The sequence below is a fragment of the Camponotus floridanus genome, unplaced genomic scaffold (assembly GCF_003227725.1).
Source record: "Camponotus floridanus strain SB8 unplaced genomic scaffold, Cflo_v7.5 scaffold24, whole genome shotgun sequence".
Taxonomy (NCBI): Eukaryota; Metazoa; Arthropoda; class Insecta; order Hymenoptera; family Formicidae; genus Camponotus; species Camponotus floridanus.
Window position 1 is genome coordinate 4,009,766 of NW_020229370.1, and position 18,421 is coordinate 4,028,186.

At 31.4% G+C, this 18,421-nt stretch overlaps 2 protein-coding genes across 3 annotated transcripts; one reads left to right on the top strand and one right to left on the bottom strand.

Moving 5' to 3' along the window:
• Nucleotides 1-1,858: 1,858 nt before the first annotated feature.
• On the top strand, nucleotides 1,859-5,594 carry LOC105256651 (cationic amino acid transporter 3). Its single transcript, XM_025408985.1, has 10 exons — nucleotides 1,859-2,096; nucleotides 2,899-3,027; nucleotides 3,148-3,408; nucleotides 3,682-3,965; nucleotides 4,062-4,299; nucleotides 4,384-4,486; nucleotides 4,587-4,750; nucleotides 4,910-5,076; nucleotides 5,265-5,373; nucleotides 5,470-5,594. The coding sequence occupies exons 1-10, from the start codon at nucleotides 1,859-1,861 to the stop codon at nucleotides 5,592-5,594; spliced, it is 1,818 nt and encodes a 605-aa protein (XP_025264770.1).
• A 2,221-nt stretch (nucleotides 5,595-7,815) lies between these two features.
• LOC105256652 (tectonin beta-propeller repeat-containing protein) lies at nucleotides 7,816-16,180 on the bottom strand. 2 transcript variants are annotated; one of them, XM_011266777.2, is made up of 25 exons: nucleotides 15,972-16,180; nucleotides 15,597-15,857; nucleotides 15,300-15,482; nucleotides 14,636-14,788; nucleotides 14,454-14,546; nucleotides 14,143-14,323; nucleotides 13,854-14,077; nucleotides 13,498-13,701; nucleotides 13,215-13,393; nucleotides 12,927-13,059; nucleotides 12,577-12,800; nucleotides 12,294-12,428; nucleotides 12,053-12,209; nucleotides 11,795-11,957; nucleotides 11,607-11,710; nucleotides 11,378-11,520; nucleotides 10,929-11,277; nucleotides 10,705-10,855; nucleotides 10,337-10,536; nucleotides 9,961-10,170; nucleotides 9,782-9,883; nucleotides 9,505-9,640; nucleotides 8,998-9,189; nucleotides 8,750-8,907; nucleotides 7,816-8,413 (listed from the first exon to the last, which is right to left on the bottom strand). In XM_011266777.2, exons 2-25 carry the CDS (start codon nucleotides 15,819-15,821, stop codon nucleotides 8,363-8,365), a joined length of 4,050 nt encoding a protein of 1,349 aa, XP_011265079.1. In that variant the 5' UTR covers nucleotides 15,822-15,857; nucleotides 15,972-16,180; the 3' UTR covers nucleotides 7,816-8,362. The 2 variants fall into 2 exon arrangements, with proteins under 2 accessions (XP_011265079.1, XP_011265080.1); XM_011266778.3 differs by lacking the exons at nucleotides 15,597-15,857; nucleotides 15,972-16,180 and having other exon boundaries at nucleotides 14,636-14,854.
• Nucleotides 16,181-18,421: the final 2,241 nt, after the last annotated feature.

The window sequence follows — 18,421 nt, forward strand, 5'->3', positions numbered from 1 at the left end:
AAATATAATCTAATCTGTTTGTATACGCGCATGCAATTCTTGATGCGAAGTCAAGAGTGAGCAAGAGACAGTTAATAAATATTTGCTCTCTCGCGCTTAAACGATTTGATTCAAGGTAAGCGCGTTTTATAAGCGCTACGAGACAGAAAACCTTTTACATTATTTGATTTTATACGCTTATCAGTCGCACGTTCTTTAATTAAAAATATTTTGATATTACGTATCTATTTTATATATGTATTTTAAAAACTCGAGCATTTAGACGTCTGAAAATGTTACAATATAAAAAAATATAAAAGTGTGGTATATCTATCTATATTTTAGATGTTTTCATCACATGTACAATCGCGTTCCAATTATTGTCACCGTATAATGATTTTACTATTATATAGCTTTACTGTCATAGTTATTAATTATATATATACATACATTATGTCTTTACAAGATCACTTTATTCTTCTACTTATATCGAAAAAAATTACATAACACGCAGATATGAATTTACCGAGACTAATCGATTCCCAACAAGAAGATGTACGAGTGTATATTTACGTAATGCATATACATGTCATTGTTTTACTATCAGTTGATAACGAATGTGTGTTTTATATATATATATATATATATATATATATATATGTATATATATATATATATATATATTATACGCGATTAAGAACGTTTATCCTTATATCGCTCTTGCAATTAGAATATTTGAACATAAAGTTTGATAAAATGCTTGTATCGTACAATGACTAATAATAAGATTATACTTTTACAACATTTACCGCTATAAAAAGATAAGATTTCGTGCATTGTAAGAAAGGATCGTATTGTGTTTGTTGAAAGCACAATATGATAAATTAAATTATTCCCAAGATAAACTTTCCGTTGTCGAAATTAAATTTCCAGGCTCGGATCATTATCATAAATATCGCTTGAATATTGTTCAGAGCTTCGGTCTGTTTATATAAGCTTTATATAATTTTTATAATTATTAATTTTAATAATTATAATTTTTATATACTGTATAATAGTTTTCTACTTATATTGTTGTAGAAATATCAAATTATATATATATATAAAACTTGATTTATTAAATACATCAAGTTTCGAGCGAAAAAAATGATGAACGAACGGACAAAAAATAAACGGAGAGAAAGCAACATCAAGGTCGGCTGTTGCGCAAATGGCAACAACGTTTAATTTGCACGTGATTTGATTACTACTTTGACAAAAATTGAGATTTATAGATTAATATTTTTAAATTGTTTTTTACGTTCTCAATTTCTGTGACTACTTGATATATTTTATTAATAAATTTCTTGTCTAATTATAGAAGCTATAATAAATGGAATATCTCGACATAAGTTTTTTTTGCTATTGCACATATAAAATATTATTAAGCGAAAAAAGAATATTTTTTTCAAGTTCGGTGAAAAATATATTCTTTAATTATCTTCTCGTCCTTCGTCTCTTTGATTAAAAAAAAATTTGAATTGCTGTTGTTGCACAACATCATTTTGCAAGAACGTAGTTTTGCAAGAATTCTTGTTAGAAATGTCGAGTTTCTTGAATTATTCATAAGATAGCAATGTAAAAAAAGAGAAAAAGTCACTCATACATCTGTGTGCGAACAAGTATGTGTGTGAGCGTATGCGTGCGTGCACATTATATATCATTATTCTCTTATATTCATATATATTCACTTTGTACATGATCATTTATATACTGTATACACTGTGTCATATATTTATTACTATTATAAGATAGTAATTTGGAAATAATAATTTTTACAACATTCGACTGATATGTGAAAATAATAATGTACGCAGGTGAAAAAGAAATCGACGTCGATATGACGAGCCGGTTATGGAAAACGTTGTCGCGAAAGCGCATAGAAGAAGAGAATAGAGAAGTAAAAGGCAACGAGCAATTGGCACGGGTCCTTGGTCTATTTGACTTGACCGCACTCGGCGTAGGTGCGACTCTTGGTTTAGGAGTTTACGTTCTTGCCGGAAGCGTAGCCAAAGACACTGCTGGACCTGCCGTTTGTATCTCTTTTCTCATAGCCGCCATCGCGTCTGCTTTCGCAGGTAAAAAAGAATGTCTTACAATTGTTTGGGAAAAAAAAGATATATATATATATATATATATATATATATATATATATATATTGTCTACAACTACACCAATGTTCGACATTTCAAACTTTGGCAAACAAATTTTTCAAGCAAATTCTCATGTCCTCCGATTACAAACTTGGTTTTTTAAAGTGACAACTTGTTGCCGGGAGAGTAATTCTTTTATCGATATTATATATATGTACAGGACTTGTTATGTGATGATATATTTGAGTTTATTTGCAGTTTATTATATATATATATATATATATATATATATATATATAATAAACTTTAGCATTTATGTGTATAATATGTAGAATATGCTCTGAAACAATAGCCACTTTGAAATCTTTTAGTCTTGCACTTTGTAAACAATCAATAATAGATGCAAAGAAGCGAGATGGCGAGATTCTAAGCTACCCCTTACGATATTAATAAATTACATTTGATCTCTATGATGAAATGAAATGAAATACATTGTAATGCGCAAATTGATGTCAAATTTGCATTTGATATCTCAAATACATAATCACATAACAAGCCCTGTACATATATATATAATATCGATAAAAGAATTACTCTCCCGGCAACAAGTTGTCACTTTAAAAAACCAAGTTTGTAATCGGAGGATATGAGAATTTGCTCGAAAAATTTGTTTGCCAAAGTTTGAAATGTCGAACATTGGCGTAGTTGTAGACAATATATGTATACCAAATGCGTTTATAACATACGTTATGTGTTTTACATGCATATACATGAGTATATGTTATAGGTATGTGCTATGCAGAATTTGCATCGCGAGTACCGAAAGCCGGTTCGGCATATGTTTATAGTTATGTAACAGTAGGAGAGTTTATCGCTTTCGTGATAGGATGGAATTTGATTTTAGAATATGTAATTGGTGAGTGTACGGGTGAAATAAAAAAGCCGATTTATTTACATACAATGTACGATATACATATATATATATATATATATATATATATATATATATATATCACGGAATAATAAATTTTCACAGGTACAGCGAGCGCTGCTCGTGGACTAAGTAATTATATCGATGTATTGATAGGAAATGTCATGGGTAATACTCTGCGTTCTCTTATGCCCATAAATGTCTCCTTTCTGTCAGAGTATCCTGATTTTTTCGCTTTTGGAATGGTCATGCTACTAGTAATACTATTGTGCATAGGAGTAAGGGAATCATCGATCTTGAACAATACATTTACCGTTGTAAACATAATAACGATCATAATTGTTATTATCGCAGGGTCGATTAAAGGTAAGCCGATAAGAGAGAGTTGAGTCACATCTCTACATCTCAGATTTTTAATCTTTTACATCCTTTACACGAGGAGAGAGGGAGAGGAGGAGGAGAAAGAGGAGGAAGAGGGGGGGGGAGAGAGAGTGTGTTTCAAATCGCTGAAATATTGTACGTGATAATGTTGTAAAGTTTTGTTTAAAATATATCTTTTTTCAAATGTTTCGCGTATCCCTAATTTTGAAGATAATTCTCTCAATCACGCGTATAATTAAACGTTAAATGTGTTTATAGCGAATTCGTCATACTGGTCCATTGCACCCGAGGATATCCCAAATTCCGTGAAAAACGGCGGGACCGGTGGATTTATGCCGTTCGGTATCAGCGGAGTGATGGTTGGAGCGGCCAAATGTTTTTACGGATTTGTCGGTTTCGATGCCGTCGCTACCACTGGCGAAGAAGCAAAGAGCCCTGAACGTCATATTCCTCTAGCGATTATATTATCCCTAATTATTATATTCATAGCGTATTTTGGTATTTCCACGGTTCTTACAATGATGCTACCTTATTACGCTCAAGTACGATTTATAAATAACGCAAAACTTTATATAATTAGAAAAATTAGAGAGAATCGTTTAAATACACGAGTATACAAAGGCTGAAAACTTGTTTAGAATGCGAACGCGCCGTTTCCACATGCGTTCGATGAGATCGGATGGCCCATCATTAAATGGATCGTTAATGTAGGTGCGGTATTCGCGCTATGTACTAGTCTTTTGGGCGCTATGTTTCCATTACCACGTGTATTATATGCCATGGCAAATGATGGCATAATATTCAAGATTCTCTCCAAAGTGAATTCTAAAACTATGACGCCTGTATATGGCACGTTGCTCTCTGGTTTACTTAGTGGTTAGTAAAAACCTATCCTTGTTAATTTAATTTTCAATAATGTTGTTAATAACTTTGTTAATAAAACTCCTCTCTATGTTTTAGGTCTTATGACACTTGTCTTCAATTTGCAGCAATTGATCGATATGATGTCTATCGGGACTTTACTCGCATATACAATAGTAGCGATATGTGTTTTAATATTAAGGTAACGGTTCGCGCGCGCGCGTTTGTAAATGTCTCGAGCGAGATTAATATTTTATAGAAAATATTCATATAATAGGTATAAGAGTGCCTTTTTTTTGCAGATATCGAAAAGATACAAACTCTAGCAACGCTTCTGCTATACCACTAATGAGTGAATATCAATTTACATCTATAAATATATTTAAGGAATTATTTAATTTGCATAATCAGAAGGAACCTACGGAACTTTCCAATAAAATTGCAAATATCGGCATCGCTTTACTTTGTAAGTTTATGCAGATTGATATTGTATATATATTCTATAATATACACACAGGCACACATATATTATAGAATACATTGAAATGTGTGATAAACATAATGTTTATAGACATGTATTGAATTCTAGCAATCATTCGTAATTTGTAAGGTCTCACTGTTACAGGTATCATTATATGCATCATCACATTTCTGATTAGTAACATGAGCGCATACCTGCTCGCAGGAAATGTGATAATATCTGTGACACTAGTTGTATTTGTGATCGTTCTATTCTTGAATTTAGCCGCGATTGGTAGGCAACCGGTACAAAAGATTGAATTGTCTTTCAAGGTAAGAAAAAGACACATGTCGAAAGTACAATTATTTGGCATATTTTATATACAATATATATATATATATATATATATATATATATATATATATATAGCAAACTCTTTTGAAAATATATCTTTTTCTCATACACACGCACGCAATTTAACATATTTCACAATTTAATATATTTCTATATATATGTATAGGTACCTCTCGTTCCACTTATTCCCTGTCTCAGTATTTTTATAAACATATATTTAATGTTCCAATTAGACGTCTTTACATGGATTAGATTTGCCACTTGGTTGCTAATTGGTAAGTACTGTGTAAAAAATTATGTAACTCAAAGACAGAATTAATCTAAATTTACTTAAGCAAATATTAAATTTTCACTTCTTTTCTTTCTTATAGGATTATGCATCTATGGTTTTTACGGAATTAATCACAGTGAGCAAGGAAAAAGGAATAAAGAGAGAGAAAGCAAGAAATTACAACAGACGTACATGGAAAAATTTAAAACAGTAACATCATTTTAATCATCAAATGTGTTATATTATACTATTATATTGTAATATAATAGTAAATTAGAAAAAGAGGATCATGAAATATATATTAGTTTTCTCTCTCTCTCTCTCTTTCAGTTATTGTTTTTCAAAATTATTTTTTCCACCAAGATTGTAATTAAATGTCTTCTTTTTTTAATTTTTTAATTATATTGAGTACATTCAAACCTAGTCAACATTTCAATTGAACGTACCTAATGTATTTATCATTCGATATCTGTAAATATTTATATAAAGAATGTCTGTATTTTCATAACAATAACAAAATATATAATAGTATTAAATATAATAGTATTTATGTATTTTTATAATACATTGTGAAATGATACATATTAAAACAAAAATATAAATAGATACATATAAAAGTCATTATATTAGATATTTATATAATAGGAAAAAGAAAATAAAAAAAAAAAAAAAAAAAAAAAAAAAAATTAAAACAGTAACATCATTTAATCATCAAATGTGTTATATTATACTATTATATTGTAATATAATAGTAAATTAGAAAAAGAGGATCATGAAATATATATTAGTTTTCTCTCTCTCTCTCTCTTTCAGTTATTGTTTTTCAAAATTATTTTTCCACCAAGATTGTAATTAAATGTCTTCTTTTTTTAATTTTTTAATTATATTGAGTACATTCAAACCTAGTCAACATTTCAATTGAACGTACCTAATGTATTTATCATTCGATATCTGTAAATATTTATATAAAGAATGTCTGTATTTTCATAACAATAACAAAATATATAATAGTATTAAATATAATAGTATTTATGTATTTTATAATACATTGTGAAAATGATACATCATTAACAATCACAAATAATAGTATTAAATAGTATTACATAATAAAAAAGTGCATTTCATATTATGTGATATTTATTTATAAAATAGAAATATCTCGTGCTCTTTACATTGGCAAAGTAGGAAACAAATGCGTTAATACGAAATGATGTGAATGATTCGATACATATACAATATAATTGGAATGTCAATATAATATAATTGTATATATAATTGTAATATAATTGTATATATAATTGTAATATAATTGTGTATATAATTAATTAATAATTTTTCTTAAATAAAGCTTTATGTTACATAACGCATTATCATTTAATCTCTATCTTTGCAACGTATTAAATATTATAATTATATGTAGCAAGTAAAATATAGTAAATAAATTGTAGTAAATTGTAGTAAATCAAAAAGTTGATGTCATAAAGAGATTGTAACACCGATTACATTGATTATAATCAATAGTTATGGCTCTATATGAATTTTTTTAAGCATAAAAATTAATGAAGAGCTTTTAGATATTATTTGAATTTGTCACGATGTCGTAACTGGAATGTCTGCATTACAAAATAATCATTTTTATTTTTATTATACTCGTGTATGTGTGTGTATATTGTTTTGCTATATCCTACTACAGTCAGAGATATTAATTATTTGTTTATTATTTTTCACATCTCAAGAAAAATAATAAAATATTCTCATTATGGAATATAATCATTATCGTGTAAAGCGCATATTAATGCAAATAAAATTTAGAAAATTTCATTTAAATGATATAGATGAGTGTGTCGTGTATGTGTCTATGTATGTATGTATGTATGTAGAATTGTAAAAGTTATTTTATAAAAGAAATTCGATACTATTTAAAAAGTAACTTATTGTTACAATGTCTATTACTTTTTCTGATGTTATTACAAGGCCAAGTTATATAAACAACACACATTTACGTACATACATAAAGTTTACATTTTTGAAACATTTTTTTATATAAAAATTTAATAAAAGTAATATAATTTCAATACTGATATCACTATCGAGAGATATAATTTTGATAATAACTTAGAGTCTTAATCATATCTTAATAAGAAAAAAACTTTTATCTGAATAAGAAAAAGCATTGCTAACATTCTCACTAAACATCTCCAAATTTTGTAAATAAAAAAAGGTCTCAATCTTATCTTTTATTAAGATTCGTAAATATGGTAATAATATCTTTGTAAATATGATCATAATATCTTTTCTTTGTATTTTTAATTTACACAATTTCAAAATTCTAACATAATATATTAATTCACAAAGTCAAATTTATTTTTAACATGTAAAGTTTAGAAAATTACACAATCTGGCTTAAAATAAAATTATTGATTATTAATATGTTTATTTATTAATTTAAAAAATTAATGCTCTTTATGTGTATTTGTTTGCATGTAAAATTGTGCTATGCAAATAGTTTCTAAAAGTAAAGTGTTGAATTTGTGAAAAAGATGTATTAGTTATTTTTGTCATTACACACAAAAATTTTACATCATTATTATCACAATTGCCGAAAAGAAATGACTGTAATGATAACGGTAATGATAATATTACAAGTTACAGTTGTTTATCAATTAAATCCTCTTTATATGTGTATTTTGTGTGTATATGTGTGTTTTTTGTACGTGTGTATATGTGTGTCATAAATTATTTTATTCATTTCAATTTCTTTAAAGAATATCTTTTGTATTGAGGCAAAAGTTTCTAATAATCAGTGTCAAGTATGTAATACACAATTCATAATTATAGATATAATTACTGTCTAAAAATTGTCACAAGACATTTCTGCATAATAAACAAGTATACATACACACACATGATACCATATTTTACAAGATAATCACAAAATTATTATGTTTTATGTTATAGTATATTCATATCAATTTTATCGTGCAGTACAGATATCACTTTGTTTTATTTATAAGACCTCCGAGACTTATATGTTGCCAGTTTGCCTGTTAGGAATAAATCAAAATTTTATTTATTCTTAATTGAGAAATTTATTTATTCTTAATGAGAGCTTTTATGTATGATATAATGAGAGAAAATAATAGAATTAAAAAATGATTCTTTTATATATTATCAATATATATATTTTAAAATAAGGCAAGTGATATTATCTTTAGCACTATTACTCGCAATATTAAGAAAATGTATTTTTATTTATTAAAAATTATTATATTAAACATAATTGTATTCTATACTGAACGTATACTTTTATATATATGGACCAATCTCCTTGTGTTTAAAATTATTATAATTTTTAAAAAATTTTTGTTACCCCTACTTACCCCTATACCGGTTACCCATCCAGTTCCAGCTGAATTTTCATCAGTAATTCCAATTCTTCGACAGATAATACCAGCTCCTGAAATTGCCCAAACTTGTCCCTGTTCCCTCGAAATGGATACATGTCGGAATCCTTGTTTCGCATTTAATACCGACATATCTACAAACATGTAATTTAATTTAATGTAATTTTTGAAGATATAATTTGTTGATGATATGCAATAAATTTGCAAGAAAATAATTTGTATACCTATATGAATAGGGTCGTTTGGCATAGCAGGTAAAGTTTGCCAATAGGTTCCTTCAGGGAAAACATTAGATTGTATCTCTCGGCGTACTGATAATCTACCATTCGTATCTAAAGCCCATACTACATCACGTCCTACTGAAATTTGCTTTAATTGGGCTCCTGAAGGAGGTTCGACAGTCTGCCATTGCAAACCTATATTTATCAACTTTATTATCAACAAAATAACCTTAAAAATGAAAAAAATGAATGAATGAATGAATGAGAGAGTGAGAGAGAAAGAGAAAGAAAGAGCAAAGGAGGGCAGAGGTAAAAAGGGAGAAAAATAAGAGAATGGAAAATAGCAGAAAGTGAGGGAAGAAGAGAAAAAATTAAGAAAATGGAAAGGGATGGAAGGGAAAAAGGGATAGAAAGACAATTTATATTAAACATAAATTATTGCACAATTTGTTAAAAGAATGTGTAATGTATAATGTATGAATTCTGATGATAGTAATTTGTAAATTTTACCAGTCGGTTTTGTAGCACTGATGCCTAGTCTCCAACAAGAGGATCCGTTTTTACCAACAGCCCATACTTGTCCACATGGGCCACACGATATATTAATTAGAGGCTGGTCACTTGGTATATGTTCCCATGATATACCCTTTAACATATATTTAAAAAAAATTGTTAAAAGGTATGCCTACTTGCTATACTTACTGCTTTAATATCACACATACACACATACGCACGCACGCACGCCCGCGCACATCCTATTGCATAAATATAGTTTAAGTGATCATACCATTGGACAAGATTCCGAAACACCTCGTCTGAATAAAGCCTCACCGTTTGCGGCAACTGCCCAGACATGAATAGGAGCATCTGTGCCAGGCTTTCCAGTCGCCTAATTAATCAAGAAATATTTAAGATGCGTCCTTTTTTAAAAATTTAAAGTTAAAAGACGGGGTTAAAGACACATACATATAAAGAGACATCAACGAGTTTCGTATTCCCTAATTCTTGCCAGGGTCCGCTGGTTGTTAGTTGACATCTTCTAAACCATCGTCTTCTTCGAACGTAATCGGTAAACTGTTTTTTACCGTGATATTGTGCCGGGAAATCAGTAGCGTATTGCCACCCATCTCTATCAACGCCACCAGGTGTATGAAAGTCGACAATCCAATCTGATATCTTTAAAATATCAATAGAGACCATAGAATAAAAAAAGCAAAATGTTACAGTAGTGAATATTATTGTATCACATTTTTCATATCAAGGACAACACGCAAGAAACTCTATACAGTCCTCTCTTACTTTCAAACTTCAAAGATCTTTTCCTTTCTCCATTTCCACTTACCCAATGCCAGTGCATCGACAATAATTTTGTATGCTCTCGCGTACGTTTGTGGCGTCCAGTTGCATCGCTCCACATGTAGCGATCTGTTGGAAGTCCATGCGCGGTATATCCAGTTACTGGATTCCAGCGTTGATTTTCGTATACGTAATAATTATGGGTATCTACCATCGTATTTATTCCAGTATTGCTAATTCCTAGACCTATAACATTTTTCGACATTAACGCTTTGTGCCAAGAAATGGAAATGGAAATTTAACTTGAATTACATAATTATTGTATTCTCTATCAGTCTTGAAATAATTTCATAATCGTTTTCTCTTCTTTTCTTATGCAAAATATATTTTCATCATAAAAAAATAATAAAATACCTTTAAGAAATGTGCCTCCCCAACCACCTGTATATACCCAAGCGGTACTATCGTAGCCAATGCCCCAAGTGACGCCTACGGAACATGTTTCAACTTTTTTTAAATGTCCACCAATCTGTCTCCAAAACATTGTGCTAGGTTCTATAATTACCTGTGGAGCAAAATATTCATCAATCATACAGATAATGAACGACACAATCATCATAATAAAACACTCTACTTACAAATGGGGATTTGTATGTAATATTACATAAAGTTAATAATCCTTTAATACGCAAATGTGTAATACTTTGCGGAGATATTCGATGACTATAAAAGGTATATTCGCTACCATTAATGTAGATTTTATAACCGCGTTCTTCACAAATAATATATAACGTTAGATCACAACCCGCCTTTAACGGACTATCCCCATTTCTTTCCTCATCTCCCCATTGACCATTTTGATATGTATTCCGTACAATAATATTTTCTTTGAGTCTTGGATTAAAATGCAAAGCTACATCATGACTATCCATTATAGTCTTTTGCTTCACAAATGTTGTGGTATAACAGACGAGATTAAAAGACAATCTGAGAAATAAAGTTATTATTATGTTAAAATGTTAGTATGTGTAAATCTTATAGCCTTTCTATATAGAACACACATGAAAAATGTAGCTGTTTGATTTACCTGTCAGCGTCGTCATGAATACATACTGTAATTTTTAGAGTACTACCATATCCAAAACCATTCTGTAATATACTTTCAAATGGCATGTCTTTACCAGTTACATCAATTTCTTGTATATATCCGTCTTTAGATAATTGACATTCCTTAAACATAACAAAAATAGAATAACAAAGGGTGATTCTTCCTATTTGATACATGCTGATATTTGTAAACATATCTTAGACTTTACCTCTGCAATTGCAGGATCAAATACATACACGTCACCTAATGCAGTAGTGCTCCAAATAGAATTTGGACCAGGCCTACCATATACATTATTCATTTGGCAAGACACTGAAAAAATAAGAGAAAGCAAAAATATCTTTGCACATCTTTCTTCATTTATTATCACTTGTTGTTAGATAACAATGCCCTTACCTAAAGTTAAATGCGCCAACCAATCTTCCATTTCTGTATCACTTGCAAATTGTAATCTAATTACTTTCGAACGTCTTAATTTAGGAGTATAAACTGCTATTCTTGGATTACCTGGTTCGCTACAGCAAACGACACACGTAATTTCCGAAATGGGAAATTGTATCTGCAACATTATTATTTATATGAAAATGTTGTAATGTCTAGAATTTTATGTATTACATAAATTTATAAATTTATTTTTAATTTCTATCAACGTACTATGCTTGTTATGCCGTCCGAATTTAATATTATTAAGGTCCCAGAATCTAATGATCCAGTATCGCTACTTATCCATTCTAGTTCAATCTTACAATCTTCATATAAACTGCCGTGTTTAATTTTACATTTAGCATCGCCACTTTTCACCCAAGATAATCTATAGTAATTTAATAATTGAATAAAATAAACATTTTAATTAAAGATTGTACATTTAATCAATATCACACTTAATTCAGCTTACTTTTCAACCGCTTTCTCATATATCACTGAGGAATCAAATGACATTTTCTTTAATCTCGCCTTTAATTCATCCAAAATACATATTCTCCATAACTCTGCAGTTTCCCCTTGTATTGTACCGTTACCATCTGCGATCCTATTCAATTGAAATAATTATTCAATTTATTCAATTAAAACAAAATTACCACCAATTATTTTTTAAATCTTTATCGATCTTATTGAAAAAAAAAAAAAGAACATTTATGTGTGTGTGTGTCTGCATGAGAATAAAAATATAGTTTTACCATTTTGGTGGATTTGTTGGATCGACAAAGCATGCCCCAGCTTCCACCTTGTACCATAGCACGTCGCACTCGGTCCAATATATTATGCCTGCGCTTTCGTCTTCACCATACACACCAGAATCAGTTAAATCTGGATCAAATACACTTCCATCTGTTTCTGGATGTGCCTCAACACCAACCATAGAACCGACAGAATGAACAGGGCTCCAAGCAGCAGGATTAATCTGTTGAGAGATAGACAATTTATTATATAATCTCTTTATTTTCTTATTTATAATATTTCACTATACATTATATATTATACATTTTTAATCAATATATACTTTATTCGATTCTAAAAATATTTTAACCTTAACAGTACTGCTCATTCCTTTTCCCGAGACGATTATTGATTCTCCGCTTTTTGCTAAAGATTCATTAGATATAGTTATACTAGCAACACTCGCTTCATTTAAATCACCTGCATCTATAGAACTTGTAGATCTACAATATTGAAAAATTATATATAAAAGAAAAATTAAATAATTAGAGATTAATATACAAAAATATATTAAAATTTTTATCGTTACCATTATATATTATACTACTTTTGCTATATTAATATATTTCTATAATTGTAAATGATTGCACGCTTTTACCTCTTCTTCTCTTCATTTAAATATATATCTTGAAAAGACGTTTGTTGAATATTTTTCGTGGGTGCACTGTCCCCGGTACGTTGCCACAATTTTAAAGACGTGGGAGTCGGTGCCGACCGTGACTGCTCTTCCCATTCTCTAATTAACATTGTACCTTCACCAGTACTATGAGGCCGATTCTATAAAAACATGATCCAAATTAAATGTCATTTATCGGTTATTTTATTACATCATAGATATAATGACATATATATAACATGGAGAGCACAAATGTTTTTCTTACCAAGGAACTCCAACTCTGATGACGTTGCTGTTGTGGCGTGCCGCAAGTGCTATGCCTGTTGCTAGATGATAAACTGGCGCTACTACTTGCTCTACTCAATTGAAGTGGTGCGTTTATTAATTTCCACCGTTTTCCCGTTAATTCGGAGCGTGCGATACCAGTACGATAATACAAACATCGATCGTCATAGCCAATAGCCCAAACCTTTACAATACATAAAAACCACGCATGTCTGCATTTGTATGTGTAAACAGAAAAAGAAATATCCATGTATGCACGCACGCACGCACGCACGCACATGAATATCCAATATACAATATTTCTTTGTCACACAAATAAAGAATTAAAATTATTACTTGATCGTTTGGAGCAACAGATACTAGTGCCATTTTGCTCAACATTTCAACCCAACCGGTACCAGTAGCCAATTGTTCGCAAACGCCACTTATTTCGCCTTGAATACCCTTTCGGAACCATACTCCACCATCGTGCGTTACAGCCCATACAGCATCAGTGCCAACACTAACTTGTACCAATCTCAAGTCCTTTTCCGGTGATTCCACTTCTGACCAATCTTCACCTATAACACATATATCCACTGTGCCAATACATAACTATATCCTGTAATCACGTTTGCTTATTTACCCATTGGATTGTCTCTCGTTATGCCTGTACGTATCAGTGCTTTGCCCACTGTAAGTACAGCCCAAACAAGACCAGTTACTCCAACACTAATTTGACAAACTTCATAGCCATTTGCTAATTTAATACAGCTCCATCTTTGTCCTTCAGGACAAGTTGTACTAGTCCCAACACGAAACATTACCTAAATAACATGATGTAATAATTTAGTTTTGAAATATAATAAAATTGTTTGTATATATATATATATATATATATATATATATATATATATATATATGCTCTTTGGAAGCAAGTTGTTTTAAAAATTATACCCTTCCGTGGGCAGTTACCGCCCAGACTACTAAGCTTCCAGAGCTACCTCCAGGCATTTGATGTCCACCCACAGCGACATCGATAAAAGGTTCCTAAAGATGTGTAATATATTTTATTTAATTAAATTACACAATTAAAAGTGCTATCACATATGAAAAGATTCATGTTAACGTTTTATCACCTTGGTTGGATCTTTATGAAGAGGTGCAATAGCGCACCAGGAATTCATAGCGCTATATCTCCGATAACGAACCCATTTGCGTCTTCTTACGCAGGATTTCCACTGCTTTTTTGTAGTATACGTAGCTGGAAAATCAATTGCGTATGTCCATCCCTATCAAAATATCAGATTCTCTGTGATCATAAGATTCTCTTTCGTCGTGGGCAACTGATAACACATCTATACATAAATAAAACTTTATGAAAAAGACATGACTCGTATGGAAGAAACACAAGTATATAACAAATGTGTAATTTCATACAGATTTAAATAAAAGTTACAAAAGACCTGTATCCTTGGTATGCATGGAATATTAAAAAAATGCACTTGTATAAGCCTATTTTATTTGAGAAATCAATAGAAAATTATCGAGAAATATAAACGGGATGATTTTTCTTATTCAAAAACGATCGAGTTTTTTGCATTACAAAAATATTATATTGAAAAAATATACTCTATATAATAATGTTTAATTGTATACATCAATGATCCAAAATGATTAACAGATCGTTTTACAATGGAATAACCTAACATGTATTTCATATATGTTATTAGATTTTTCAAATATGGATAGAAAAGAAGAATATTTAAAAATAGACGGCATTGAATAGATGAGAATATTTACATCGTGATCTAATGGTTGGCCATCTAACGTAGTTTCTATCTGCCAATCACCTTCCCATTGCCATGCCATTGATGGTAACTTTACTTTGTCTCTGCTACGATTGACTGTACCATCTTGATTTGAAAAATTATATCTGTCAGTTGGAAGTAACCTTCCGGAGAAACCTTCCAAAGGCAACCATCGCTAGAATATATTATTAACAATTTTTTATTTCTTTGTTTGTAATTTGTATACTTGTTTAGAGTAGAGCTTATAATTCGGTCGATAGAGTGACATAATACTTGTATAAATCTATACCTCATTCTCATAAGTTTCCTCCTTAATTCTGATTGGTACGTCTAAACCATGAACGTGAACATAAACTTGCCGATCGCCGCCAATCGCCCACATAAAATGTGGCACAGCTGATAATTGTTTAAATTCAAGTCCTAGATACATAAATTCACGCCACATATTCCCAGATGTCGACAATCCAAACACACGCCCTTCGTTATTAATAGCATATAAATATGAACTTGGCATTTTAAATATTATGTACAGTGCACTTAATAAATTTATCTGTAAACAAAATTTCCATCTCAACCTGTATTTTCAAGTTACTTAATTATACAATTTTGATAGCTTTATCAATGATAATTTTATGTAATAGATTTAATTTTCCACAATACATACTCTGATCCTTTCTGGCTGTCTTATTCTCTCTCTTTGTCTCTTTATAACATTTCATCTACCATTAAATCATGTAGTCTTTTTTATAGATTTATACATGTTAATTCTTGATAAGACATTACAACTGTGTGTGTCTTTGAAAACTTTCGTCCTCTTCCTTTTTTGCATTAAATTATTTTTTCTTCGTAATGGCAAATGTATATGTACATACATAACATGCTATACATATATTTTCTATATTTTTTTTAACTATATACGTTTTATTTCTCTATATATATATATATGTGTCATACAATGTATGAGCTTAAAAAAATTTTAAAAAGCTCCACTAAATAAACTGTAAAATCAGCTGATATCAATATATATATATATATACATCAGAGTATTAAAAAAAATTATACAGGTAAAAGGAATTAGACAGATTATCTCTCTCGAAAATTGGCACTGAGTCTAACACACTCTCTCAGAGAAATGTCAAACATGCAATAATCCCACTATCCCACATCCCAGAGATTGTAATGGCCGCATTCAGCGGACTCAACAGTTGGGCAACATTACTGATAGATTTTTCGACGTAATTTCCGACGCTGATTGATCGGTCTTGAAAGTAGAAACCAATCATATTCGATTGCTACTTAAGCCGGATCTACATTGGTCGTATCGTAACGACGCAAGTCGTAAGTCATAAGCAAATTGACCAATCATAGGCCGGTATTCATAGTCCGATCTTATATTTAAGATCGTCTTAGGTCTGGTCCGAGATTGACTTAAGACCTCCTTCAACCAATCAAATAGCTGCGTAGCATTTCAAGCTCGAACTTAAGACGATCTCAAATATAAGATCGGACTATGAATACCGGCCATAGTTGATTATTTTTGAAATAATCGATTACGGTTGGTCAATTTGCCTACGACTTGCGACGTTACGATACGACCAATGTAGATCCGGCTTAAGAGAATATTCGATTGTGATTGGTCAATTTCTTAAGTCTTAAGGTGCGGCCTCATTGACGCTAAAAAGTAGCGTCAACTATTGGTTGAACAAGGAGGTAAGTATAGTTGCTTCATTGTTCAACCAATGGTTGACGCTACTTTTTAGCGTCAATGAGGCCGCATCTTTAAAGGTGCGGCCTCATTGACGCTAAAAAGTAGCGTCAACCATTGGTTGAACAATGAAGCAACTATACTTACCTCCTTGTTCAACCAATGGTTGACGCTACTTTTTAGCGTCAATGAGGCCGCACCTTAAGCGGCCTTTTCATTGACGCTAGAAACCAGCGGCAATGGGAATCTAGTAACTAAATTTGCCGTTTGTCTTAATGGAGGGAGAAGTAGCGGCAAAACATGCGAGACAAACATACTTTCTCTCACTCTAACTAATTGCACTAGTGTAACAGTGCAGCTAAAAAGAACAGATCCACAATTACATATTATTACACTTGAATTTTGCGTCACGCTGAAACAGTTGAAACTGAGTCTGAACCATGGACGTAAGAAATACTGGACAGAGCATAAAGTACTCTTTTAGACGAGGGGAGTGAAATCTGAGGGGTAAGGGCGATAGCCAACCAGTAGATACGTAAAGCCGGGTCTACAATGGCCGTAGCATAAGGTTGTAAGGTTGTAAGCAAAATGAACCAAATCCATTTCCTACGGATTTCGTGCGTTCTACGGCGGTCACGCATACGCAGTCACGGAAGATTCCTGCGTTCTTAATTCTGATTGCGCGTCCGCCGTAGAACATACTAGAGAACCTCTAGGAGAGAGAATGGACAACTGATCAAGCTTTTTCATGATTGGCTGGCAGAAAATGTATCAATTTTAGCTATTGCGACGCCAATGCAAAATATGATGACACAAATAGGACACACATGACACACATATATTAACCTATTTGTGTGTATCATATTTTGCATTGGCGTCGCAATAGCTAAAATTGATACATTTTCTGCCAGCCAATCATGAAAAAGCTTGATCACATGTCACATGATCAGTTGTCCATTCTCTCTCCTAGAGGTTCTCTAGAACATACAGTGGTAGGAAATGGATTTGATAGGAAATGGATTTGGTTCATTTCGCTTACAACCTTACAACCTTATGTTACAGCCATTGTAGACCCAGCTTAACATCTACCGCGCGTCAAAATTGAATTTAACTTTTGTATTGGCTTATGCGTCGGCTTCCGCCGCGCGGCAAGTGTTGCAGCGTCCTGTGTGCAAGAGCCCTTACGCCTTAAGTCTCCTTAAAATCTCATTGTAGACGCCGCATTAAGCCGGATTGACCAACCATAGTCGATTATTTAAAAAATAATTAACCATAATTGATCAATTTGCCTACGACTTGCGATGTTACGATACGACCAATGTAGATCTGGCTTAAATCGGAAAGTATCCTTAATTTCAAAAGTCACGCATGTGCAGAGCCGCACATGCGCGCGAACGGAATCCCTACTC

What these genes read in the sequence shown, in the direction of transcription:
- LOC105256651 (XM_025408985.1), top strand. Translation starts at nt 1,859, where the DNA reads ATGACGAGCCGGTTATGGAAAACGTTGTCGCGAAAGCGCATAGAAGAA. An exon ending in TATCGCAGGGTCGATTAAAG is followed by an intron (nt 3,409 to 3,681) that starts GTAAGCCGATAA and finishes ATGTGTTTATAG; the next exon opens with CGAATTCGTCATACTGGTCC. An exon ending in TGCTACCTTATTACGCTCAA is followed by an intron (nt 3,966 to 4,061) that starts GTACGATTTATA and finishes AAACTTGTTTAG; the next exon opens with AATGCGAACGCGCCGTTTCC.
- LOC105256652 (XM_011266777.2), bottom strand. Translation starts at nt 15,821, where the DNA reads ATGCCAAGTTCATATTTATATGCTATTAATAACGAAGGGCGTGTGTTT. An exon ending in TTACATACAAATCCCCATTT is followed by an intron (nt 10,856 to 10,928) that starts GTAAGTAGAGTG and finishes TTTGCTCCACAG; the next exon opens with GTAATTATAGAACCTAGCAC. An exon ending in AAACGACCCTATTCATATAG is followed by an intron (nt 8,908 to 8,997) that starts GTATACAAATTA and finishes ACATGTTTGTAG; the next exon opens with ATATGTCGGTATTAAATGCG.